The sequence below is a fragment of the Mirounga angustirostris genome, unplaced genomic scaffold, assembly GCF_029215605.1.
Source record: "Mirounga angustirostris isolate CCGP_5_RB_7025 unplaced genomic scaffold, mMirAng1.0.hap1 SCAF_5, whole genome shotgun sequence".
NCBI lineage: Eukaryota > Metazoa > Chordata > Mammalia > Carnivora > Phocidae > Mirounga > Mirounga angustirostris.
In genome coordinates this window covers 21164465-21191939 of record NW_026991713.1, presented here as the reverse complement: position 1 = coordinate 21191939, position 27475 = coordinate 21164465, and the positions used below count along the sequence as shown (strand labels likewise).

Sequence of the window (27475 nt, the reverse complement as noted above, 5' to 3'; positions counted from 1 at the left end):
GCCCTCCTGCTTGTTCTCTCTCTCAAGTAAATAAATAAATCTTAAAAAAAAATAAATGGATGAGGCTTTTCTAAAGAAACCCGTATTTCCTCATTTTCTCCATTATCTAACCCCATTTTTTCACCCCCATTGTACCTCTTTTAATGTGGCACTCTCCTCTTGGGGCTACTTGCTTTCTTGCCCTACTCTATGCCTTATTATCTTCAGGGACAAAAAGTGAACTAGCTAATTTTAAAAATGTTGATATAAGTTAGGTCAAGAAATATGCTTTATGTTACAGCCTAGTACATACAGACACACACACACAATTAAGATGAAAATTTCATAGAACAATAGTTTAATACAGTCTGATATTTTCTATTCTATTTCATTCTTTTAAAATAGTGATCCCAGGGAGCCTGGGTGGCTCAGTCAGTTAAATAGGTGACTCTTGATTTCAACTCAGGTCATGATCTCAGGGTTGTGAGACGAGCCTCGCGTCAGGCTCTCTCACCCTCTACCCCTCCCCCAACAATGCACACACATGCACTCTCTCTCGCTCTCTCTCAAATAAATCTTCAAAAAATAAAATACAGGGCGCCTGGGTGGCTCAGTTGGTTAAGCGACTGCCTTTGGCTCAGGTCATGATCCTGGAGTCCCAGATCGAGTCCCGCATCGGGTTCCCTGCTCGGCAGAGAGTCTGCTTCTCCCTCTGACCCTCCTCCCTCTCATGTGCTCTCTCTCATTCTCTCTCAAATAAATAAATAAAATCTTTAAAAAAAAAAATACAATTACAAGGTGCCACATAGATTTCACAAGGTAAGCTATAACTCACAGCTTAACAAAAAATATGTAAGAAGTTCATCATGACCAAGTATGAAGATCGGTTTAACATTCAAAAATCAACCAGTGTAATACATCATATTAAAAAGTAAAATCGCATGATGATCTCAATAGAGACATAAAAAAGCACATAAAAAAGTCAACACCATACATGGGAAAATAACTCTCAACAAACTAGGAACAGAAGAGAAGTTCCTCCAAACTACAAAGGACATCTATGAAAATCCTACAGCTAAAATCATACTTAAAGATGGAAGACTAAAACATTTTATCCCTAAGACAGAGACAAGACAAGGATATCTGCTCTTACCACTTCTATTCAGCATTGTATTGGAGGTTCTAGCCAACACAATAAGGCAAGAAAAAAAAAGACATTCTGTTCAGAAAAGAAGTAAAACTGCCTTTTTTCCCAAACGACATGATCATCTGTATAGAAAACCATACAGAATCCTCTAAAAAGCTATCAGAACTAATAAATGAGTGTAGCAAGGTTATAGGATATAAGAGCAATATTAGAAATAAAATTAATTGAATGAAGAGACACAGGAACCAAATGAAAGCACTCCTAATGGCTAAAGCCGGAACAATTTGGGCAACAAAATAAATTATTAGATTATAATTCAAAATATAAAATAAATATACCTGAGTATACATAGATATAAAAACATGATTGAATAAATAACTGGGAGAGAAGAGATAAATCTCCCATACAGAAAAGTTCCAAATAACTTAAGTTTTCTCTATTCCAACCTCAGGGAAGTGGAACATAACCCTTCATTTCTTTTTTGTGTGTGGCTGCTTTTCTTTCCAAAGTATACAGTATGACAGTGGGCAAAAGAGTAACTTTACAGTTGAGAATCTGACAAAGGCCAACATCAACAATAAGACATGTTGATAGCATGTACTTCTGATATGACATAATAAAAATGGCATTTGACTCTGTGGTCTTGCCAAAAATCCATAACCCATTCTAATCATGAGAAAAACATACAAATACTGATTGAGAGACACTGAACAAAATATCTAACCAGTACTACTGAACTCTCAAGATCATCAAAGAGAAGGAAAGTCTGAGAAACTGTCATAGTCGGGAGTCTAAAACAAAATGATGACTAAATTATGTGATATTCACAATGAGATCCTGGACCTAAAAAAGGACATTAGGTAAAAAACTTAGGAAATGCGAGCAAAGTATAGGCTATAGTTAACAATAATTTATAAATATAGGTTCATTAATTGTGACAAATGTACCATACTATTTAACATATTAATAAGAGATGGGACTCCAATACTACTGAATCCTGTCCTTTTTCAATGTTTTAAAATAGTCCATGAATAGCTAATCCTTAAAATCTGTTTTTCTCAACCATAGAAAATCTGTCATGCATACCTTATTTCAAAGGGGTACATGAAAAGCTCTAGTGATTCATGAAAACTGCTTGAGAGCATAAACCCAAAGCATAACACAGGAGTAAATTCTTACTAAGACTATGAGAAGCCTAGGGTGCCTGGGTGGCTCAGTTGGTTAAGCAACTGCCTTCGGCTCAGGTCATGATCCTGGAGTCCCTGGATCGAGTCCCGCATTGGGCTCCCTGCTCAGCAGGGAGTCTGCTTCTCCCTCTGACCCTCCACCCTCTCATGTACTCTCTCTCATTCTCTCTCTCTCAAATAAATAAATAAAATCTTAAAAAAAAAAAAAAGACTATGAGAAGCCTAATAAAAATCTTTGCTACAGGTCTCCAACCAATATTATTTCTTGATTCATAAAATTTTTCAGAATTTCTTATATCCACATTTTTGTTATTAGGAACTTAGCAGACAGTATTGTGCAGGGGAATACATGGCTACCTCGAAAACTGCTACCCAGAGTAAGTATTTACAAACCTGCCAACCTGGCATTGATTGTTACAGAGTGAATACAAACAAGAAATCCAAAGGCTATCTTCTTTTTCCACAGAAAAATAATTTTAAGATTTTCAGCAGAGAAGCTGACCAGTATATCCTAGTAAAATGAGATGTATGAATAGTGTTTTACTGCCTTACATGGTAATCCCTCTACAAAAATAAAAAGATCTACAATAAAGGAAACCACACACACACACACATAATAGGGGAGATGGGATGTGAGATATATGAACACTCTTTATACTATCCTTACAGCCTTTCTATCAACCTAAAAGTATTCCCCCCCAAAATATCTTATTTATAAAAATCATTTGAGCTGCATATGGAAGGTTTATCCATTTTGTTGTATGTAAATTTCATTTTTTTTTTAAAAAAGCTATTGCAATAAAAATATCAATTGTTTCCATATCCTAGCAACAATTGGAAAATGAAAATTTTAAAGTACCATTTACACTAGCATAAGTATGAAATTTTTACGGATAAATCTGACAAAAGTTATACAAGACCTATATACTGAAAACCAAAAAATGTTGCTGAAATTTTAAAAGACATAAATAAATTGAGGAACACATATGTAGATCAGAAGACTCAGTATTTTTTAAGATGTCATTTCTCCTCAAATAGATTTATAGATCCTAAGCAAATACCCAGCAGGCTTTTTGGCAGAAACAGGTTGATTCTGGAATTTATACGAATATACAAGACGTGGACATCAAACTAATTTTGAAAAAGATGAACAGAGTTGGAGGCCTTGTACCACCAATTTCAAGACTTCTTAAAAAGCTACTGTGGGGGGGGCGCCTGGGTGGCTCAGTCGGTTAAGCACCTGCCTTCAGCTCAGGTCATGATCCCAGGGTCCTGGGATCAAACCAGGCATCAGGCTCCCTTCTCAGCAGAGTCCGCTCCTCCCTTCCCCTCTGCTCCTCCCCCTTCCCCTGCTCCTTCTCTCTCTCTCTCTCTCAAATAACTAAATAAAATCTTTAAAAAATATATTTAAAAAAAAGTTACAGTGGGGCACATGGCTGGCTCAGTTGGTAGAGCATCAAACTTGATCTCAGGGTCATGAGTTCAAGCCCCGCGTTACGCATAGTGCTTACTTTAAAAAACAAACAAACAAACAAACAAAAAAAACTACAGTATTCAAGATGGTTTGAGATTGGTGTAAAGATAGACCCATGAACAATGGAACAAAACAGAGTCCTGAAATAGAACCAAATTTATAGTAAGGGGATGTTCAACAAAGGCACAAAAGCAAATCAATGAGAAAAAGATAGGGGTTCCTGAGTGGCTCAGTCTTGATCTCAGCTCAGGTCTTGATCTCAGGGTTGTGAGCTCAAGCCCGCGTGTAGCTTAAAAAAAAAAAAAAAAAAAGATACTATTTTCAATAAATTGTGTTGGGTGTTGGAACAACTGTATAGCCACGGCCAAAAGAAGAAAAAACAAAAGAACCTTGATACTTATCTCACACCATAAACAAATATTTAAATAGATCACAGACCAAAATCTAAAAACCGAATATATAAAGTCTCTGTAAGAAAATAGAGGAGAAAATCTTGGTGATCTTGAGCCTGTCAAAGATTTCAGAGCACTAAATGAGAAAAATATGCAGTCTTTTTTTTTTTTTAAGATTTTATTTATTTAGTGGTGCCTGGGTGGCTCAGTTGTTAGGCGTCTGCCTTCGGCTCAGGTCATGATCCTAGAGCCCTGGGATCGAGCCCCGCATCGGGGGTCCCTGCTCCGCGGGAAGCCTGCTTCTCCCTCTCCCACTCCCCCTGCTTGTGTTCCCTCTCTCGCTGTGTCTCTCTCTCTGTCAAATATATAAATAAAATCTTTAAAAAAAAAAAAAAGAACCCTTACAACTCAAAAATAAGACAACAGATTAATAAAATAAGCAAAAGATTTAAACAGACCCTCAAACCAAAGAAGACATACAGATGGCAGATAAGCACATGAAAAGATGTACAATATAGCCAGTCAATAGGGAACTGCAAATTAAAACCACACCACTACTTACCCACTAAATGAGAAAATTCAAAGACTGACCATACTGAGCATTCTTTTTTTTTTTAAGATTTTTTATTTATTTATTTGAAAGAGAGAGAATGAGAGAGAGAGAGAGAGCACATGAGGGGGGGAGGGTCAGAGGGAGAAGCAGACTCCCTGCCGAGCAGGGAGTCCAATGCGGAACTCGATCCAGGGACTCCAGGATCATGACCTGAGCCAAAGGCAGTCACTTAACCAACTGAGCCACCCAGGCGCCCCATACTGAGCATTCTTGAAGATATGAAGCAACTGGAACTCACACACTTGCTGGTGAGAACATAAAATGTACACTTCAGAACGCTGTTTACCAGTTTCTTAAAAACTTATGTATGTACCCATGTATAACTCAATCATCCTACTCCTAGGCATTTACCTAAGAGAAATGAAAAGAATATGTCCTCACAAAGACTTATACACGAATGTTTACAGCAGCTTTATTTGTAATAGTCCAAAACTGGAAACAACCTAAATGACCATCATCAGGTGAATGGATAAACACATTATGGCATATTCACAATGAAATATATTCAGCAATAAGAGAGAATGCATATAACAGAACAGATTAATTGCAAAATAATTATGCTGATGGAAAGAGGCCAAAAGAAGGTATATGAATCATTTATATAAAATTTTAGAAAATACAAACTAACCTAAGTGAAATAAAGTAGATTATATATTAATAAAGAATGAGGCAGGAGGGGAGGAAGGAGAGGACTACAAAAGGACATAAGGAAACTTAAGGGCATATGTCAAAATTTCATCAAACTGTATACCTTAAATATTTACAGTTTACTGCATATAAATCAATGATATTTCAATAAAGCTGTTTAAGTCATATATAAAAAATGCTTATACAAGATTTTCTTTACTTGCATATTAAAAAAATAAGCTAAACAAACTATAAATTGAGAACACTCAATAAAGAAGGTAATTTATTATGAGCACACCTTCTCTCTCTCTCTCTCTCACACACACACCTATGTATACTTCCTAATAAAAAAGAAAATGGACTAGTTAACTTAATAAAATACAAGGAAATCAGAATTTTTAAGATATTTGAACCATAGCTTTTTGAAAACCATTCGTAATTTGTCATCTGAAGATATGAGAAGCAATTTTTAAACCAAGTTAAAAGACGGAGTAGATCACTCAGCACAGAGTCTGCTTGGGATTCTCTCTCCCTCTCCTTCTGACCCTCCCGCTCGTGTTCTCAATCTCTCTCTCTCTCAAAACAGATAAAAAAATCTTTAAAAAAAAATAAAAAATTAAAAACCGAGTAGATCAATAAGCAGCCTTCATACTATCAAAAAATATGAAATAATTTTAGCACCTGAAAAGTTCCACTAATCCAAAGTCTTCCATCTTATAATATAAAATGTGAAGCCCATGGGGCTCCTGGGTGGCTCAGTCGTTAAGCATCTGCCTTCAGCTCAGGTCATGATCCCAGGGTCCTGGGATCAAGCCCCGCGTCGGGCTCCCTGCTCAGTGGAGAGCTTGCTTCTCCCTCTCCCACTCCCCCTGCTTGTGTTCCTTCTCTCTCTGTCTCTCTCTGTCAAATAAATAAATAAAATCTTTAAAAAAAAAAAAAATGTGAAGCCCAAAAGGGTTTAAGTCAACTGCTAAGGTCATACCAAGGCAGAGCCAAGACTATAATCAAATTTGTATAATTTTAACTTAAAAGGTATTTCAATATCAATTACCATTTCATTATTATACTGATTGATTTTCAATTCAACAATATTTAATAAACATTTCCTGAGCATTATAGGAATATATGGCAATTCTTACCTTCAAGGAGCTTTCAATGTCAATTTGAAGCTTATTAAATATTTAAGACATAAATGTTATTTTCTTCAAAGAACTTTAGTGTTAATGGAAGAAGAATCAAGTTATGCTCATAATAATTTTTTTTTAGTATTCTCAATTTACAGAGTTTGTTTGGCTTGGTTATTTTTATAATACACATGTAAAGGATATCAACCAATCTTGCCTAACCAGTTTTTTCACATTTAAAGAACTGAAAAGTTTTAAAGAATGGAAGAGGTTATAAGTTGGCAGCCTGTGAGCTTTGTTTTATCTACAAATATGTTTTGTCTGTCTGCACAGTGTTTTAAAAAACCTGAATGGGTGGCTAACATCTAAAATGAGTAGACCTTGTATTAAAATCTGGGTTTCCTAATTTTGTTGAAATATTGTAACACCTGATACAACTACACATGCATCCTTCATGGCAAAAACTGAGCAATGATTAGGCTCTTGGGTAACTTAGACAAATAAGACATAATTACTGCTTTCAAAAACCTCAGTTTATTATTAGAGACAAGCACATAAACAAATCATGGCAGTACGTTATAGTTTTACTATGTGCCAAGCACTGTGTGACAGATATTACAATTAAAATGAAAATAGGATAAGATGGAGGTACATGAGAAGTAGTGATCATTTGTTAAAAATACTGTTTAGGGAAGGCTTCATGGAGGCCAAACTTGAGCTGTTTTTTAAGAGTTAAGTTTCTTCCAGGTGAGAGGACATTTTAGGCATGGCAATAGCATGTTCAAAGTTACAGGATCACATACAGTAGACATGGATGAAGTACAAGGCATCAGGTAGTTTGTAATGAAATGGAATTCCTTTGAAAGATGGACTGAAGCCAGATCATGAAGGACTCTTGCATCCCATGCCAAGGAATGTAGGTTTCATCCTACACATCTGCATTGTTCCCACAATGCTCCTAAGAAGACTCATGATTCAACATAGCTGGGAGAAGAAATAAAAAGGGAAAAGATGTAATAGCTGATCGCCCTAATTACTGATTCAACTAAATTACTAAAAGGAAATTTATGAGCATAGCCAGTCTTTGTTCCATTAACAAGGAGCCCTACTTTTTGCCTATCTTATTCAGTTAAGTTCATTTTAATATTTCTTTGGGCAAAAAATTCTACTGTTATAAACAAATTTTTTTAAAAAGCTTGAACATGAGCCATTAAAAATTTTTTACCAATCTTTACGTCTACACATTAACAAAGCAAAGGATAAAAACCATATGATCATCTCAGTAGACACAGAAAAAGCATTTAACAAAATTCAACATCTATTTATGATAAAAATTCTCAACAAAGTGTGTATTGAAGAAATGTACCCCTCAACATAATAAAGGCCCTAAGACGAATCCACGGCTAACATCCTACTCAACCGTGAAAAGCTTAAGGATTTTCCTCCAAGATCAGGGGCAAGACAAGGATGCTCACTCTCACCACTTTAATTCAACATAGTATTGGAAGTCCTAGCCAGAGCAATTAGGCAAGAAGAAGAAATAAAAGGAATCCAAATTGGAAAGGAAAAAATAAAATTGTCAATTTGTAGATGATATAATACAATATATAGAAAATTCTAAAGACTGCACCAAAAAACTACTAATAAGAATGAATAAATGAATTCAATAAAGTAGCAGGATACAAAATTAACATACAAAAATAGGTTGCACTAATAATGAGTTATCAGAAGTTAAGAAAACAATCCCATTTACAACTGCACCGAAAAGAATAAAATATCTAGGAATAAATTTGACCAGGGAGTGAAAGACCTATATACTCTGTAAGACACTGATAAAAGAAACAGAGGACAGCACAAATAAATGGAAAGATACTCTGTGCTCATGGAATGAAAAAAATACTGTTAAAATGTCCACACTACCCAAAGCAACCTACAAATTCAATGCAATCCCCATCAAAAGACCAATGACATTTTTCATAGAACTAAAACAAAGAATCCCAAAACCTGCCTGGATCCACGAAAAGACCCTGAACAGCAAAAGCAATCATGAGAAAAAATAAAGCTGGAGGTTATCATGCTTCCTGATTTCAAATACTACAAAACTGTTAGTAACCAAATCAGTACCAGTAACCAAATCAGTACCAGTATGGTACTGGCATAAAAACTTAGACACATATATCAAGGAAATAGAAAAGAGAGCCCAGAAATATATATATATATATATATGTTCAATTAATCTATGACAAAGAAGGCGAGAATATACAATGGGGGAAAAAAGGTCTCTTCAATAAATGGTGTTGGGAAAACTGATGGCCACATGTAAAAAAAATGAAACCGGGTCACTATCTTACACCACATACAAAAATAAATTCAAAATGAATTAAGGACTTGAATGTGAAGCCAGAAACCATGAAACTCCCAGAAAAGAAAAAAACAGATAGTAAGCTCTTTGACACTGGTCTTAGCCATATTTTTTTTTGAACCACTCTTCTTAGGCAAGGGCAACAAAGGTAAAATAAATAAATGGCATTACATCAAACTACAAGCTTTTGCACAGCAGAAGAAACCATCAACAAAATGAAAAAGCAACCTAACTGAATGAAAGAAGATATTTACAAATCATACACCTGATAAGAGATGAATATCCAAAATATATAATGAACTTACACAACTTAATATATATAAAAAAATACTATTTAAAAATGAGGAGAGGATCTGAATAAACAGTGTCCCAAGGAAGACATACAGATGGCCAATGGACACATGAAAAGATGCTCAACATCACTAATCATCAGGGAAATACAAATCAAAACCACAAGGAGATACCACCTCACACCAGTCAGATTGGCTTTTATCAAAAGGACAAAAAATAACAGGTGTTGGTGAGGGTGTGGAAAAAAGGGAACCTTCATACACTGTTGGTGGGAATGTAAAGTGGTGCAGCCACTATGGAAAACAATATGAAAACATCTCAAAAAATTAAAATTAGAACTACCACACTATCCATCAATTACACCTCTAGGAATATATCCAAAAAACAAAAAACAAAACAAAAAAACCCCCCACCAATTCAAAGAGATATATGCACAAGACCTAGGTTCACTGTAGCACTATTTACAACAGCCAAGATATGGAAGCAATCTAATTATCCACCAATAGATGAATGGATATAGAAGACGTGGCATACATACACAATGGAATATTACTCAGCCATAAAAAAGAATGAACTCTTGCCATTTGCAGCATGGATGGACCTAGAGAGTTTTATGCTAAATGAAGTAAATCAGACAATGACAAATACCATATGATTTCACTTATATGTATAATCTAAAAAATGAAGCAAATGAACAAGCAAAACAAAAAAAGACTCACAGATATTAGAAGCAACTATTGGCTACCAGACTGGGAAGGGATTGGGGGCTCTACAAAATAGATGACGGGGATTAAGAGGCACAAATTTCCTGAGGATATAAGTAAGTCATGAGGATATAATGTACCGCATAGGTACTACAGCCAGCAATATTTTAACAATTTTGTGTCGTGACAGATGGTAACTAGACTTATTGTGGGGTTCATTTCATAATGTATAAAAACATCACTATGATGGGGCACCTGGGTGGCTCAGTCAGTTAAGCATTCAACTCTTGATTTCAGCTCCGGTCTTGATCTCAGGGTCATGAGATTAAGCCCTGCATCCTGGCTCTGCACTCAGGAGAGCTTGGGTTTCTCTCTCCCTCTCATTCTCTCTCTTTCTTTTAAAAAATACATCACTATGGGGGCTTCTGTGTGGCTCAGTCAGTTGGGCATTTGCCTTCGGCTCAGGTCTGAGCTGCTCAGCCGGGGAGTCTGCTTCTCCCTCTCTCTTTGACCCTCCCTTCTACTCGTGCTCTCGCTCACTCTCTTTCTCAAATGAATAAATAAAAGATCTTAAAAAAATCACTATGGGGGCGCCTGGGTGGCTCAGATGGTTAGGCGTCTGCCTTCGGCTTGGGTCATGATCCCAGGGTTCTGGGATCGAGTCCCACATTGGGCTCCCGGCTCAGCGGGGAGCCTGCTTCTCCCTCTGACCCTCTCCCCTCTCATGCTGTTTCTCTCTCGCTTGCTCTCTAAAAAATAAATAAAATCTTAAAAAAAAAAATCACTATGATGTAAACCTGGAATCAATGGGCTACTGTGTGTCAATTATACTTCAATTAAAAAAAAAAAAGATTTTTACCAAGAAATTAAATGGTAAGATTAGCATTTTGAACAGATCTCTCTAGGAACAGTGCCAAGGGTGGATTAAAAAAGTATGAGACCAGAAGGAAATGAGAATGCTTATTTGCAAGAGTAACACAAGAAATGATGAGTTAAATCTGGATATTCAAGTCTTACTGATGTCTACTTGGTGCCAAGAAGTCGGCTATGTGCTAGGTTCAGGAAAAGGAAGATAAATTTAAGAGTTATTTAAATAAAAAGGCATCATAATTTATTAAAATGAGAAGATAAAGAGAGAAAAGGAATTAAGTTTGGTAGGTGACTTGAATAAACAAATGGATAGCTATGGTTTAAACTAAGAATAAAATTGTAACACCTCATCTTCAGTAAGCTAAGCACAAATCAGGTCAAATAAAGAGATGTTAAGGAAGTGTAATCTAAAAAAAGCAAAGGATTATAGCTATGACTATACTTCAGGAGCAAAGGTTCTAGAGGATTTATTAGAGGTATATACAAAACCAGAACGATCTTTGAATGCCTTTATAAACAACATCCTTAAATATCAATATCCTAAAGATAATCTCAAAGGTTTCCCTAATGGTCTACCTAAGGTTAAAGCTTGGCATCTTTCCCTTGGCAATTCTGGTTTAGATCCAGACACCCAAATGATAGCAAAGAATCAAGGCAGACAAGAATACTGGAAAACAATATTTAATTGATCATATCTATACAATTGCTAACACATGGCCAGTAAGTTTATCAAATGTCACATCACTCCTCTGTAATGAGTTGCACAATTCTGCTCATGGTTAATCATTTTTTTTTAGGACTTTTTTTTTTTAAGTAATCTCTACACCTGGGCGCCTGGGTGGCTCAGTTGGTTAAGCGACTGCCTTCGGCTCAGGTCATGATCCTAGAGTCCCAGGATCGAGTCCCGCATCGGACTCCCTGCTCAGCAGGGAGTCTGCTTCTCCCTCTGACCCTCCCCCCTCTCATGAGCTCTCTCTCTATCTCATTCTCTCTCAAATAAATAAAATCTTAAAAAAAAGTAATCTCTACACCTAACATGGGGCTTGAACTCACAACCCCAGATCAAGAGTCACATGCTCCATCAACTGAGCCAGCCAGGTGCCCCAATCATGGTTAATGTTTAATTACCAATTTCTCACTAGACTTTTAGAATAGGTTCAAAGTAGTTATGTGGATAAATTTCCTAAGCACTAGAAGTGTTCAATGATATAAGTTTCTAGGTTTTTCATTAAATACAACTTGAAAGAAATTCAGTGCCATTTCCATGAATCTGGTTTTATAACATAATTACTTTCCCTGATAATGAATTTTTAAAAGGGGTAAGGGGAGAGGGGAAGTAATAAATGGGGTGGCAAGTCCTTACATTCCTCAAGAACTCTATTTTCACTGCTGTTCATAAGAATTACTTCAACTCTTTGATAAAGATCATAATTAACATTAAATACACAAAATAAACTCTTAAGTCCTCCAATGAGAAGTGATGAAAACATTCTATCAAAAGAGGCTTCATACCTCATTAATTACATTAGACTATGAAATCTTACCCATTAAAGAGTAGATCAAATACTAATTACTATTTCCAAATAGCTGACTGTAAGTTATAAAACTCTTTTAACAACAGAAAGAGTTGGTTATAACTTTAAGTCCATTGCCAAACCTTGTATATTAGAAAAGACATTCTAAGAGAGGAATTGCATGAGCCTATAGCTACAGTAAAAAAAAAGAAAAAAGAAATCAGTATCTGACTAATACAGTAAGAATTAGAAAATATTCTCAAAGTATCTTTATGTGGGGCAAAATAAGTGCTTGCATTTATAAAAAGAAAGAAAAAGAAATCGAAAACGATGGGGAACAGAAGTATTACCTGAGGGCAGGAAATTCAGACAAAGGGTCCCTATTCCTGGTGAAAGCAAGTAGTCAGTTGCCAGGGTTTCTTAGACTCCTTGATTATGAAATTCACAGCACACCAATCTCCACCACAGCCAGCAGGGATCGCTGCAGGGAATGGGTACACAGGGGACATAGGAGGGAGCAAGTTTAAGGGAAGGAAGAGGAAAGGAATGATATGATAAAAATATTTAGCTGTGATGCACTTAAAAAAATACAGTTGTATTTCACACTGGAAAAACTAAAGGCAACACTGCTTAAATTCTAGGATAAATTAACCATTTGTGATTTCCTTCATTCTCTCTACCACTGGTATTATTACTACTGATATTTTTTTTAAATTTTTATATTAAAAATATTAAAAATGAAATAGCTCTGTTGTACAAAAGTTATACGAAGACTGAACTGTAATTCAACATTAAATCAAACCAAATAGGACAAGCACTCTAAAAGATAAGCAATTTACAAATACAAATTATCAAATTAGTTTAACTGCTAAAAAGCCGATTTAAAACTGTAATCTTCAATTCATTTTATGGAGAATACCAAAAAGTAAAGTTAGCTATGAAAATTAACCCACAAACCAAAGAGGGATCCAGCAATAAATTATATCTACACATACAAAAGCAAGTCAGAGAACTAGAGTATTTATAAAAAAAAAAAAAAAAAAAAAAGTCTTTAAATTTCTTGGATATGAGTCATCTGCCAAAAATGTATTCAGGACAACCAATTCACATCCTATAAATTCTATGAAGGCCAAAGTTAATCTATTCTCTAGTCAGCTGAAAATGTTTCTGAACAACTATGTATAACAATACTGTGCCAAATGCTGAAGGTACAACAGCAAACAAGATAAACATAATCACTGCCTTCAGAATGCAGTCTGTCAGGGTGATTCTGCCCTTAAAGAGATAACAATGTAGAGGGCACCTGGCTGGCTCAGTCGGTGGAGCATGGCACTCATGAGTTCAAGTCCTACATTCATAAGCTCAAGCCTTATGTTAGGCATGGAGCCTACTTAAAAAAAAGAAAGAAAGAAACTAAAAAAAACAGATGACAATCCACAGAACTAAAACATGAAATTTTTGTTGTAATAAAATATTTTAAGACCTAAAGTAATTAAAAAATGAAGACCAATGAAGACTAGCCTACCTAGTTAAAGCTGCCTATTAAGATGTACAAGTAAAATGAAGCCCAAGAGGATGACCTGACAGGAAGGAATGTAAACAATCTGGCTACAGTAATAAGACAACAAAAGATGGGTGAAAAACAAAAAAGGGAGAGAAGGTTTAGTATTGGAAAACAGTGGAAAAAAATTGCAGCCAAGTTTCTAGGATCTAAAGGCACTGGGTGGCTCAGTCAGTTAAGCGTCTGACTCTGGGTTTCAGCTCAGGTCATGATCTCAGAGCCTGGGATGGAGCCCAATTCCCCTGCTGACCTTGTGGAATCTGCTTGCGGATTCTCTCCTTCCCCTCTGCCCTCCCCGCACTCATGTGTGCATACTCTCGCTCTCTCTCTCTAAGGTAAATATAGAAATCTTTTTTAAAAAATAAAGTATCCTTAACTTCTCTAACTGCTTTAAATATTCCCTTGGTATGCATGCCACTGTCAAGCAAACAGATTTAGTAACTATACATTTTATATCACATAAACTGTCACTTATGTATTTTTTTTTAAGATTTTATTTATTTATTTGACAGAGAGAGACACAGTGAGAGAGGGAACACAAGCAGGGGGAGTGGGAGAGGGAGAAGCAGGCCTCCCGCGGAGCAGGGAGCCCGATGTGGGGCTCGATCCCAGGACCCTGGGATCAGACCTGAACCAAAGGCAGACGCTTAACGACTGAGCCACCCAGGCGCCCCACTTATGTATTTTTATTTCATTATTTCTTTACAGTTTCTCTGGACTTAGACCACCTTTGTCTCAATGTCTCTACTTCCATTAAAGTTGCATATAGTATTTTGTGCCTATCTCTTAAGACTTACATTTTATCCTGGTATCTACTTAATCATCTACCATACTGTTTTAAGAAGACATTTATAGTTCTTAACTTCACATATATCTTACAGATCTTCTGTAAGTATTGATGGAAAGAATAAATGCATGATTTATCAATGCGAATAATCACACTTAAAATACTCCTTAAAGATAAACCTTAGATTTTATGATGCCCCTTTTTATATATAGTTCATTTATATATAAAGTTCCATCACAGCAGAAGAAAACTTTGGAAAAGGAACTGAATTTAGTAAACATGGTTTTAGCAAATTTTAAAATGACTGAATTTTCTGGTATGTCTAAGTTTCTCTCTAAATATTAATTCCTAACAATAAAATTACAAACAACAGTAGAGGAAAACAACACGTGATGTTATGCTAGCAGTGGCAAAAAGAAGCCAGAGAGCTCTCTTTTAATGGTATTTTTGGGTAGAAGAGTACATATACATATAGCTAAAATTAAGTCTTAAAGAAGAGACTAATCTAGAGATTCAAAATTTATGTATAACATTCATTTTGGCTGGGAGACATCTCAAAATAAGTAAGTGAATTATCAGACAAACAGTAAATCTAATGTCTGAAAAAATAAACAATAACTATTATACCCTGAATCATATTTGTTGCAGATCTCAACTTTGTTTTAGTAACTTTGTCTTGATGTAGTAACTGCTTGTATTTCACTCATGGAAACAGTCATAAAGTTACACCTGTAACTTACATTCAATCTGAGCTCCAGTCACTTATAACAACTAAATACCAATATTTACAGAAATACTAAATTATTCATCCTAATAGATACAAAATAATGTGCAGCATTTAGAACATATATAACTGATAAGAGATCAACTTACTAAGGAAATGTTCAGATTGGAAACTGAAGTATTAAGGCAAAGGGTAATATTGCAAAAAAATTATGCAAGTATAAAGAAATGGAGAAATTGTACTTTCCCAACTTCACAGAATTGCTAAGTCAAAAGGCTATGTTTCCCAAGCTTCAAAGGACTACAGAGTCAAAGGATTCCCAAATAATAAAAGAATCTCCTAAGGGATACTGCAACAGGATGGTGAAATACCACAAAAGAGTAGTAACACTGAAATTTTATAATAAATAAATGCTGAAAATAGAGCAAAAGCCTGAGCAGGCAGCATAGAATAATCATATTAAAAGAGTACTGGATCAGTAACTTAACCACTCAATACTACCTGTCAAACCCTGGGGAAATCACAAATCCTAATGTTTTAATAATTTCCTTCTCAGAGACGGGAACAAATCCCTTCTGATTCTAGAATGGTAATATTACAACATCCAGTGGACCAAGCATCTAAGCCCCCCTTCAACTAAAGTTTACAAATCAATCTCCTGAAACTAGCTTCTGAAGAATCAACATCTGGTTTTAGTTGGAAATTAGTGTCAAAGAAATGGTCACCTGCTTGATACCTCTACAAAGTATACTTAATAGCACAAAATACAACACTATAAAGTCCACCCATTAAAATTCATCTCACAATTCACTTCACTGTAATTATGTTCTGCATAACCAAAGGATAACCACCCGCAAAACACTTGATACTGGTGCTGCAGACATGTGAACCAGACTAACACCATGATGGCTGCTCCGTGACCTGAAGTCTTCTTGAATACAGCCCCCATTCCCATTCTTTCCTTTGTTTAACAGCACCCTTAAGTACACCCTTGGAGCATAACATTTTGTATCTGCTCTGGAGATATAACTATGATACTTACCTATTCTCAAACATGCTCCTCCCTGGTGGTCTCCTAGCATGTACTCCCCAGCCCCTAGAGCTATAAAAGCAGGTTTCCCAAAAGGTGGTGTTGGGGAGATCTACCCACTTGCAGCCCCCCAAGATATGCTTCTGTCCATTAGTCCCCTTAAAAAAACATTTCTCATCAAGCTGAACTTGGTGTTTTTCTTCAGTCATGGTTCCTTTGGCCTTTGAAGGTTGCTTTGCACATACTTCCATATCACAGAACAGCCGACTAAAATGCGTAGTCTAAATTAGTTCACAAATAAAAGGAATCTCCATTCAGATATCTAACAGGCATCCAAATTAATACATCCAAAACCAAACTCCTTTATCTCTCTACCTTAAGCCTGCCTCTCCTGCAGTCTTCTACGTAGTTAACAGCAACTCCATCTTCTCAGTTGCTATGTCATGACTATTCTTTCTCTCTCAATCCACATCTTACCTGTCAGCAAATCCTGTGGTTCTACCTTTGAAATACATCTAGAACCTCAACAAGTCCACCGCATCGACATAGGTCCAAGTCAAAACCTTTCTCACCTGGATAGTTAACACTTTTAATTGGTCTCCTGCTTCTGCCCTTGTCCTCCTATTATTTATTTCCCACATGGCTGCAGAGTAATCCTTGGCTCAAAGCCTTGATTCCAATCTCACTCAGGGTAAAAGCTAAAGTCATTACAAGGCCCCAAAAGATCTGGCCCTGTTTTCTCTTTGATGCATCTTCCTCTACTTACTTCACTCCTCACTCCACTCATGTTGGTGGCCTTGATATATTTCAAAAATGATAAGTAAGCTTCCACTTCTGGATCCTTGCATTTACTTCCACTACCTTTCATATCTCTTCTCAAATATCACCTTTTCAATTAGGCCTTCCTGATCACCAGATTTAAAACTGCAAACTCTACCCTTACCTCCCTGCACTTTCTATCCCCTTTCCCTGTGTTATATTTTTAATAGCACTTTCCACAAACTGATATAATGTACTTCACTCTTACTATCAGCCTCCTTTGATTAAAAATGTAAATTCCACTGAGAGCAGGGATTCTAGCTACAGCACTATGCACTAGTGCATGGTACAAAGTAGCACTCAGTAAATATTTGTTAAATAACTGTTATATATCTAGTGTCAAAATCAACAGTATTGGGGGTTATTTTAAAAAGAATACTGTCAATTTAAGTAACTAAAAATTACTTTTAAAATTCCCAAAATTACAAAAGTAAATTTATTTCTATTCCTAAAAGGTAATAATTAACTCAATTTTTTCCCAGTTGCCCAATCCAAGTAAATCAAATCTCACAAACTTCATATGGCAGTATATTTCTAAAAACAGGTTACATTTAGTGATCTTACTCATGCTTCCTATGCCACAATAGGAATCACTGAAGTTTCCCAAGAGCTGAGACCATGTCTTACCCATCTTTGTATCTCCAATGCCCAGTGTTCAAGAACCTGATAAACATAAACTCTCAAAATTATTTATTGAGCTTTACCATAAAAGTGAAAGATGTAATGAGCCTATCAATAATTATACAAAATTATCATTTGAAAAAATAATTTCCGACAGTCTAAATCATGTTGTGTTTCCTTTCAAGAATGTTTAATTCAGGAATGACTATAGACCTAGTCATTACAAGGCCCCACAAGGTCTAGCCCGGTTTTCTCTTTGATCTCATCTTCCTCTACTTACTTCACTTCTCACTCCACTCCAGAAGATTATATGCACCTTAACGTCTCTTCAGCAATTCAGTTCCATGGCCTTAATGGATACCTTGCTCTAAATTAGGCCTAATCCTCCTCTGAAATTTTAAACTTTAATACTTTTAGACAAAACCTCCAATCCTTCCAGTTCTCTCATTTGTTTTTCTCAACTGCTCTCCCACCCAGATAAAATTTCCAATCCTTTGATGGTTCTTTCCAGACTATCAGCTGCTGTTCCCCCCTTTTCTTCCTTTCACAGTGTAAGCTTTCATGAATACACCGTGAGGCACCCTAAAGTCTCTATGACTTTGCCATTCAGTCACAAGACCTGGCAAGAGTTCAACCTTTCCTAATCTCCCTAACATATATTCCAAATATTCAACAATCTTCTCAAGGCACCCTCTCTTTCTGTTTGTTCCTTCTCTTAGTTTAGGGTACATATCTTGTTGAGACTGTCAAGTGGTTTCTCCTACCTAGATCATTAGAACTGGCCTGGATCCAATCCCTTTCCAAGTATGGTTCCCCAACCTTCCATAAATCCTGTGGGATGATATCCCTACAATACATGACTTTTATATTTAAGTTAATCAGAGACCCTCTATAAACTCTATATCTCCACCACAGTCAACTGCTCCTGAACCCTGGATTCCAAAACCAAACTGATAACTAAGCATCTTTAATGATCATGTCCCTCTTTTGTCTGGAATTCTTTATTAGCAGTCACCTCCCAGGATGAAGTTCAATTTCTTTAACATAGCAAATGAGGCACTCTGAAATCTAATTTAGTTCAATGCCTATTAAAGATACCAAATGGAACAGTAAGCCACACTCAAAACAGTTCTACCTATGACCATATCCTTGCTTTATGACCTTTTGCCATTGTTAACTGATCCATGTTGGTAAGTAGAACTGGGCCAAACAGGTTCTCTCTCCCAGGAATCTCAAACTTGACAGGAAAGACCACAGATTGAGAGTTGTGAGAGGTGGAAGCAGTGGTTCTCAACCAAGAGAGATTTTACTCTAAGGGGACATTTGTCAACGCCTGGAGTGCTACTGGCATCTAGTGGGTAGAGACCAGAGATGCTGCTAAACATCCCACAAACACAGAGCAGCCCTTCACAACAAAGAATTATCTTGTCCAATGAGGTTTTAGGAGCTGGTTAGGTCTGCCCTTCCCCGGACTCGGTGACCCACCCCAACAGCTTTCTGTTACATTTCCCCTATTACCTAAGTTAAACAGAGATTTTTGTTGTTTGCAGACAAAATAATCTTAAGTAGCACAGTACCCTAGTTCAATCATCTGACATGCTTGTATACTTCAAACCAGTTTCTCAATCTCAAAACTACTGACATTTGGGCAATATAACTATTTGTTGTGGCAGACTGTGCTGTGTACACAGCATGTTTAGTAGCATTCCTAGCCTCTATCCGCGCCCCCCCCCCCCCGCCCCAAGTTGTGACAATCAGAAATGTATACAGACATTGCCAAATGTCCCCTAAGGGGCAAAATCACCTCTGACTGAAAAGCAGGACTTTAAATTATACCAAGACTCCACCCAGGTGTGGTGAACATCTGACCTGCCAACTCCCACTTCCAGTTAACCTTGTGCCCAGCATAGTATGTACGAGCCAAAGGGAAAGCATGGGGGGAAGGGAAGAGGGAGCATTTGTATCGCAATCTTTTACTCCTTTTCAGGTCCTGGCTTAAATATATTCTATCTTCCAGCTTCTATTTTCCTCCTCTTCTTTGCTCTAGTACACAAGTACAAATGCACAGTAACATGAGGCCTTGAAAGGTAGCTCCTGTTCTTATTTCCTTTCTTACATTTGTTACAACTTTTCTTTAGAACTTTCCATTCCTTTTTGAAAAAATACTCTCCTAGAGAAGAAGACTCTGAAACATTCTGTGCTGGTTATAGTATGAAAGATCAGAGTCATTTCTCTTCAAAGGCTTTTCCTGTTTCACTTCTCTTAAAATATAAGTAGTCCAACCTCCACCCCCACCACACAAACACACACACACACACACACACTCCCATCACCCTCTTGCCCTGCCCCCGTGCCCAATCCCCCCAGCTCTGCTCCCTCTCTCTCCCTCCCTTCTGTTCAGTTTCAGATCAGTTCCAAGTACACAACTATTTTTATTAATAATGCAACAGATGCTTAAGATACAAACTAAACAACAATTAGGCAGGGAACAAGTATACAGATTTACACTTCTCAAATAGTTCAGCATTTACTTAAAGCATTTATTAATCTCTTAAGAATTTCTCTTTTATACTTTTCCACTATGCCAGATTCTCAAGCCCCTATATCTGCCTAACACTGGTTTTAATGTTAGAATTTCACCGTATTTCAATCTCAAGGCTCAGAGTAAGCATTCTTTCTCCTGTTGGTTCCTATAAAGTCTTATTCCTTACTGGAAGACCCCATACAGAAAGGGTCATTTTCCTAGTCCTTCCTTTCCAAGACAACAAAGGCTCATTTATTCAATGATTCAGTTACCTTCTTAAAACCACAGGGAAACTGGTCATACCCAGTTATCTGAGATAATACTGGTGGCATATAGTCTTACCTCAGTTAAGAAAACGCAAAGGAAAGTCAATGCTTTGGTGCCATTCATTAAAAAAATAGTTGAGTGCCTACATTATGCTAGACTCAAAAGAAAATCCCTGCCATTATGTAGTTTACATTCAAGTGAAGAAGACAATGAAAAAGCATATATATATATATATATATAGGCTGAGAAGGATGAAAGGGTGGTCAGGTAAGGCCTCCTTTGAGGTGCCATGAGTGCATCAACTGGCCACAAGAAATGTCTATTACTGCAAGATAATGTGTTCTAAGTATTTCCTGTTAAAAATTATTAAATTGTCCTCCAGATGATTACTTCAATATAGAGACATCTTTAATACTGGATAATTTGTAAAATTAAGCTTGACCCCAGGTAATTTCAAAAGTTCACCCCTACTTGAATAACTAATTTATCACAACACCCATCTTATTTCATCTATTGTCGTCCTTTACATTTATAAATAACTATTATTCTTAGGAGATGACAGCAGTAAGATTAATATATGAATATGAATTTGACACTCTTCAATCACCTGAGTTTTTTTGAAATATGAAATAACCAAGAATTCAAGTGTTTTCAAAAACTCACTTCTGTACTCAGCTATAAAAAAGAATGAGATCTTGCCATTTGCAACAACATGGAGGGACTTAGAGGGTTTTATGCTAAGTGAAATAAGTCACACAGAGAAAAACAAATACCATATGATTTCACTTATATATGGAATCTAAAGAAGGAAACAAACAAAAAGCAGAAACAGATCCATAAATACAAAGAACAAACTCATGGTTGGCAGAGTGAAGGGTTGGGGGTGGGCAAAATGGGTGAAGGGAAGTGAGAGGTACAGGTTTCCAGGATGTAATGATTAAGTCACAGGGATGAAAGGTAGAAAGGTAGAAAGAAAGAAAGGTAGAAAGGTAGAAAAAGAAATGACCAAAGGTGCAAAAACAAAAATCCTCATCTCTGAAAAAAAAATCCTCATTATTATTTACCACAAAGGTATTAGAAATCATACAGATTAAAAAGTACTCCTAAGGACTCAATTCTGACTATGTGAAATAAGCCATCACCTTTGCTATTAATTTTTAAGAGCCTTTCTCAACTGGAGTTCTACAAGAGAATTAAACTAACACCCTAAGCCACTCATTGATTGAATTAACTTTCTTCCCAAGCATCTGGAATGGAACTAGGCATGTACCATCATCCTTGGAAGAAAAACAAATCATTTTCTGTAGGTCTCAATTTTCTTGTGGAATGGAGTATGACAAAGGCTAGAGGACATCTGATTAAGTCAGACATTACCTAAATAATAATTAAAAAGATAAAACCTTTTTCCAAAATAAGATAATTCAGTATCAGACCATATGTACAATATTAAAACTTTCCAATTAGTGATACTAAGAAATGTATATTCATAAATGCTGCTATAATTTGCTACTTTTTAAAAAAATGTTATATCTTAATGTTTTAAGTTTAGATAACGTTTGCTGATTCACAGAAATATTGATTTTGTTCCCCAATGTACAACCTGTGGTACTCAATGATCTGGAGAATCAAGAATTGTCTTTACCATATAAACGTACCATACCCAAGTTTTTTCCTAATATTAACTTACAAATAACAGAGAAAAAGGTCATAACCAAGTGCTTTGAATTCGCCGTTAACAAGCTGGAAACAAGATCCCACATTTAGCCTGTGTCTTGAGACAAATATGGAGAAGTCAGAAGTAACGAACTGCCAGCTTTACTGAGTCATGTTTCTGACTAAAACCGCGTTATGAAATGGAAAGAATGACAAGTATTGTGTTTATCACCACAGATGTTGACTACCTTAATTTATGGATCTCAGATTTAAAAAAAAACAAAAACTGTTTTGCCAGAATGATGTGGAACTAAAACGACTCCAGAAAGAACTTGCCAAGGCTGGGAACTCTGGCTATTTACCTAAAACAAATCCTAACTGTGCAAACAGGCACACCCTCTAATGCATTAGAGTGGCAACGGCGAGGCGGGGTGAGTTCAGAAAATAACAAGGTTAACACTCCACGGAGAAAACAAGCCTCAGCCCAAAGAGTCCAAACCGCTCCAGACGCCCTCGGCCAGCGCTCTGCTCCGAACGGAGGCGAGCACGGAGCTCGGATTCACCCTGCCACACAAATCCCCGGCCTCCGCGCAGGACCGCTCAAGCCGGGTCCCCCGGACGCCCCCAGACGCCGCGTCGGGGAGCGATCTCAGCGCGCTGCCTCCCTCCGCCGCCCTCCACGCTGCTCCGCGAGCCGGCTGGGGGAGAACCCGTCCAGGGGGCCGACGCTTGAGGCCAGAGCCGGGCGCCGCGGGCGACGGGAGACCGGGGCCGCGACCCCCTGGCCCAGCCAGACCTGGCAGCTCAAGAGTCGCCTCCCGCACGGCTCCCAGTCCCCGCCGCCCCCGAGGCTGCGAGCAGCCTCCCGAGACGCCTAGGGCGGGGGCGGACTGGCCTCCCACGCCCGAGGCTCTAGCTGACCTGGAGAGGTGCTTCAGGATCTGTTTCTTGATGAGCCCAGCCATGGTGCCGCGGCAGGAGGCGTCGCGCTCTCTCCGCGTTTCTCACTGCCTCCTCTCTTCGTGGCCGCTTCCTTGTTGTCCGGACTAACCCGGCCGGGGGAGAGTCGCCTGAGCGCTCACGCCCGGGAGAGACCAGAGGCCCCGGCCGAGGCCACAGCCGCCGCCGCTGGTGCCGAAGACCGCGAGCATCGCTCTCAGGCCGCCGTGGCCGCCGCCGGCGCCATCTTGGCTGCAGCATCACCTAAGAGACCTGGGGGAGGGCGGGGCGGGGCGGGGCGGGGCGGGGCGGACTCGGCGTGGGGCGGGGCAACGCAGGCTCCGACCCGCGCGGGCAGTGCGCTGCCCAGCCACCCTTGTCCGGGCCTGGACGCGTGTCCTTCGCCGCCTTGATGCTACTGGGTGCTTTGATTCCCAATCCCAGAACCTTCTCGTGCTTTATAGTCCTCCCTCTCCACTCTGGTCTTGTTCCGGTCTCCATCACTGAGTGCTCCGTCCACATCCTACTTTTAATTTTTCAGAATTTGGGGCACAAACTGCCCTGCTTGCTTTGCTCTCTACCTGGTCTACCTAGCTTTCTTCATATTCTTGCCTCAGTTTCTTTTCGTTTTCTAAGATATACTGCCCCCCACCCTCCCCGCCGCCCCATACTATGATCTAATGTTTTCTCTCGTGATTCCAGTTTAGAACTAGAAACTAGTTCCCTTAGAGGGAACTAGAAGTTGACAACGTGTCTTAAAAGAGTCCAGGACCCGGGAATTAGAAGTCCCAAACTCAAGTCCTGGCTGTCTTGTATTCTAGCTGTTTTAACCCGGAGAAAATAATGTCCTTAGTTTTAGCCTTAATCGTCTATAAAATAGGTTAATAATGTATTCTTTACTCCCTTCTCTAGGTTGTTTTATCTAAGAAAATAAGAATGTAAAATTTCACTTGAAAGTTTCTATAAAAAGGAAGGAAATTCTTGAAATAGAACTATTACAGCTCTGAACCTTCACCTCACCCAGCCCCAAACCAACATTTTCAGAGGTGAAAATGACCACCCAATGATGTCTAAAGGAGGAAAAGAAATTACACTCCCTCTGAGGGATGTATCAGGAAGAAATGTGGTTATGGGTGGGGGAGAGGAGGTAGTTCACATATAGTCCAACAACCTGGCTCTTTTTGTAGAACGGAAAGTTGATAGTGCTTTGACTACTCACTTAACGTTCTTCATGCACTATAAATTAGGCACTATTCAAATATCTAGGGTTGCCTAAACAAAAACAAACAAACAAAAAAAACCTTGTTCTGTCATCAAAGAGTTAGCAGCCTAGCAAGGAAAGTAGTAGACTCTTAGTGCTAAGACCTTGAGCTTTGTCACTAGACTCAGTCAAATGCTACCTCAGCCATTTTGTAGCTATGTAAACTTGGGCAAGGTATTTAATCTGTCAGCCTCAAGTACCTCATCTATTGGAGATAATATTAATAGTTTCTAACTCAGAACTTTGTGAGGTCTAAATGAGATTATGCATATAAAGTTTTCAACAAAGTGCTCTTAATAAATGCTATTATTTTTTTTAAAGATTTTATTTATTTATTTGACAGAAAGAGACACAGCGAGAGAGGGAACACAAGCAGGGGGAGTGGGAGAGGGAGAAGCAGGCCTCCCGTAGAGCAGGGAGCCCGATGCGGGGCTCGATCCCAGGACCCTGAGATCATGACCTGAGCCGAAGGCAGACGCTTAACGACTGAGCCACCCAGGTGCCCCAATAAATACTATTATTATATAATAATAATTATAACAATTGTTATGCAAATTGTTATGAGAACACAAAGGAAGGAGTGATTCATTCCACCTTAAGTCAAAGACAGATTTACAGTGATGTTATTTCAAAGATGAGACTAAATCAGCTTAATGTGTTAGTAGAACTGACCTTGAAGTCCAAGATTTGGATATAAAACCTAGCTCTGCAGGTTTTTGGTTTTTTTTTTAAAGATTTTATTTATTTATTTGAGACAGAGAGAATGAGAGAGAGAGAGCGCACATGAGAGGGGGGAGGGTCAGAGGCAGAAGCAGGCTCCCTGCCGAGCAGGGAGCCCAATGCGGGACTCGATCCAGGGACTCCAGGATCATGACCTGAGCCGAAGGCAGTCGCTTAACCAACTGAGCCACCCAGGCACCCAGCTCTGCAGGTTTTTAGCTATGTGATCATAAGAAAAGTATGGAACGTCTCAGCCTCCACGATGGTTGTTGTGAGGATTAACCAAGCTAATGGAGGTTAAGTAAGTATTTAAGAGACTTAAGAGAGTGCCAGACACAATAGCATGGAAGCTAGTATTATTAATTTACTAGCCACAAGAGGATGTTCCAGGCAAGTGGAATTTTCAAAGTTCATGGCTTATAAATGGCAAGGGGCCTAATGTGGCTAGAACAAAACATGGATTCCTTTTCAAAGTAGTAAGTATTAAAGAATCTCATAGCTTAATAATTATAGTTGTAGTATAGTTTAAAAAAAAAACTCAACTGAGCAAATCTGAGAATTTAATTGGCTTTATTAAGCAATTCATGAATTGGGGATCATCCCACATAGCAAGAAGAGGGGAGCGCCCAAGAGAGTTGTATAAAATGGAAGGTATTTGTAGGAAGGAATTTACAGGAAGTTATTATCTAGAAAAGAAAGAGAAAGAAAAGATTATTTCAGGCAAGGGGCAAGGTTACCTTCCCTTAGGGGAAAAGGCCTAGAGTCCTATTGCCTTATCTTCTTGGGGGGTGAGGGGAGGAGGCCTGGGATGAGGAGGGACCATGTGATAGATTACCTCATTGGTGCAGACCAGAAAATTCCAGTCTCATTGGCTTAGAATTCCACACCAAAGAGGTTGAAACTGCAATTAAGTCTTGGTTTCCTGTGATGCTGACTCTACCTTGAGCCTGTGGTTTTTACTGAGTTTTTACTGGTTTTACCAATATCTTTTTACTGAGAAAATACATTTTCAATTTTCCTCTCCCTGGTTTGAGGGAACATATGTCAAAACCACTGTAAAATCAGTGTTTTAAATTAATTTACATTTTCTTTTTTTTTAAGATTTTATTTACTTATTTGAAAGAGAGAGCATGAGGGGCAAAGGGAAAGAGATGAGCAGACTCCCCACTGAGCAGGGAGCCTGTCACAGGGCTCAATCCCAGGACCCTGAGATCATGACCTGGGCCAAAGTCAGTTGCTTAACCAACTGAGCCACCCAGGCACCCCTTTACATTTTTCTTAATTGTTATTTAATTACCAAAGTATAATTTCCAAAAAGTTAAAAACATGACTGTCATACAGGTATATAATGAATGTGCACCAAAGATTTATCAATTCATATTAATGCAAAAGCCAACAAATAGGATATAGAGCTAGTTCACTCATTAATATGACTTAAATAAATCTGTTACACATGTTTATTATGTACTTATAGCAGAGTCATATTTTTAACTCTTTTAAAATTATATAAGCAGAATGAGATAAGGGTCCATGGAAAAAGACATCACTTCCTTCACATAAGAAAAGTCATTTTAGGGGACTCCTGGGTTAGCTCAGTTGGTTAAGCATCTGACTCGTAATCTCAGCTCAGGTCTTGGTCTCAGGGTCTTGAGTTCAAGCCCTGCACTGACCTCCACCTACTTGAAAGAAAGAAAGAAAGAAAGAAAGAAAGAAAGAAAGAAAGAAAGAAAGAAAGAAAGAAAGAAGAAAGAAAGAAAGAAAGAAAGAAAGTCATTTTAGGCTCCCAGCCATCTTCTGAAAGAGTGTGAGAACAAATAGCCACTTCAGGTGAGGAGATAGCCTAACCATATTCAAAAGTGAAGACTGACTCTCTCTCAAATAAATAAATAAAATCTTAAGCAAAACAAAAACAGGGGTGCCTGGATGGCTCAGTTGATTAAGTGTCTGATTCTTGATTTTGGCTCAGATAATGGTCTCAGGGCCGTGAGATAGAGCCCTGCATCAGTCTCCATGCTCAACTGGGAGTCTGCTTGAGATTCTCTCCCTCTCCCTCTGCCTACACATGCTCTCTCTCTTTCTCTCAAATAAATAAATAAATAAAATCTTCAAAAAAAATTTAAAAAATTAAATTAAATTAAAAAGTGAAGATTGACCTGATTCATACACTTATCTTTACACAATTTAAGCTCCTTTGAGCACCTGGACACCAGACCAACTAGAGCCAGAGAATTGATGATGCTGACCCTTACTGCCCTTCCCACTTTGACCTGGAAATCTTAAAATAA

General features: G+C 38.0%; 1 protein-coding gene across 6 annotated transcripts in view; it reads right to left on the bottom strand.

Moving 5' to 3' along the window:
- Positions 1–23478, bottom strand: part of BLTP3B (bridge-like lipid transfer protein family member 3B) — a 120705-nt gene extending 97227 nt beyond the window's left edge. For 4 of the 6 annotated variants that reach the window (XR_010411378.1, XM_045872769.3, XM_045872773.3 and 1 more), the window contains exon 1: positions 23192–23478. Coding sequence is in view for 3 of the 6 variants with exons in the window: in XM_045872769.3 (XP_045728725.1) it covers positions 23192–23235 (44 nt within the window). In the remaining 3 variants the exon portion in view is untranslated. Of the gene's footprint in view, positions 1–12634; positions 12766–22304; positions 22404–23191 lie in introns of those variants that run through there. The other 2 variants (XM_045872770.3, XM_045872772.3) reach the window with 2 other exon arrangements.
- Between the last annotated feature and the right edge of the window lie 3997 nt (positions 23479–27475).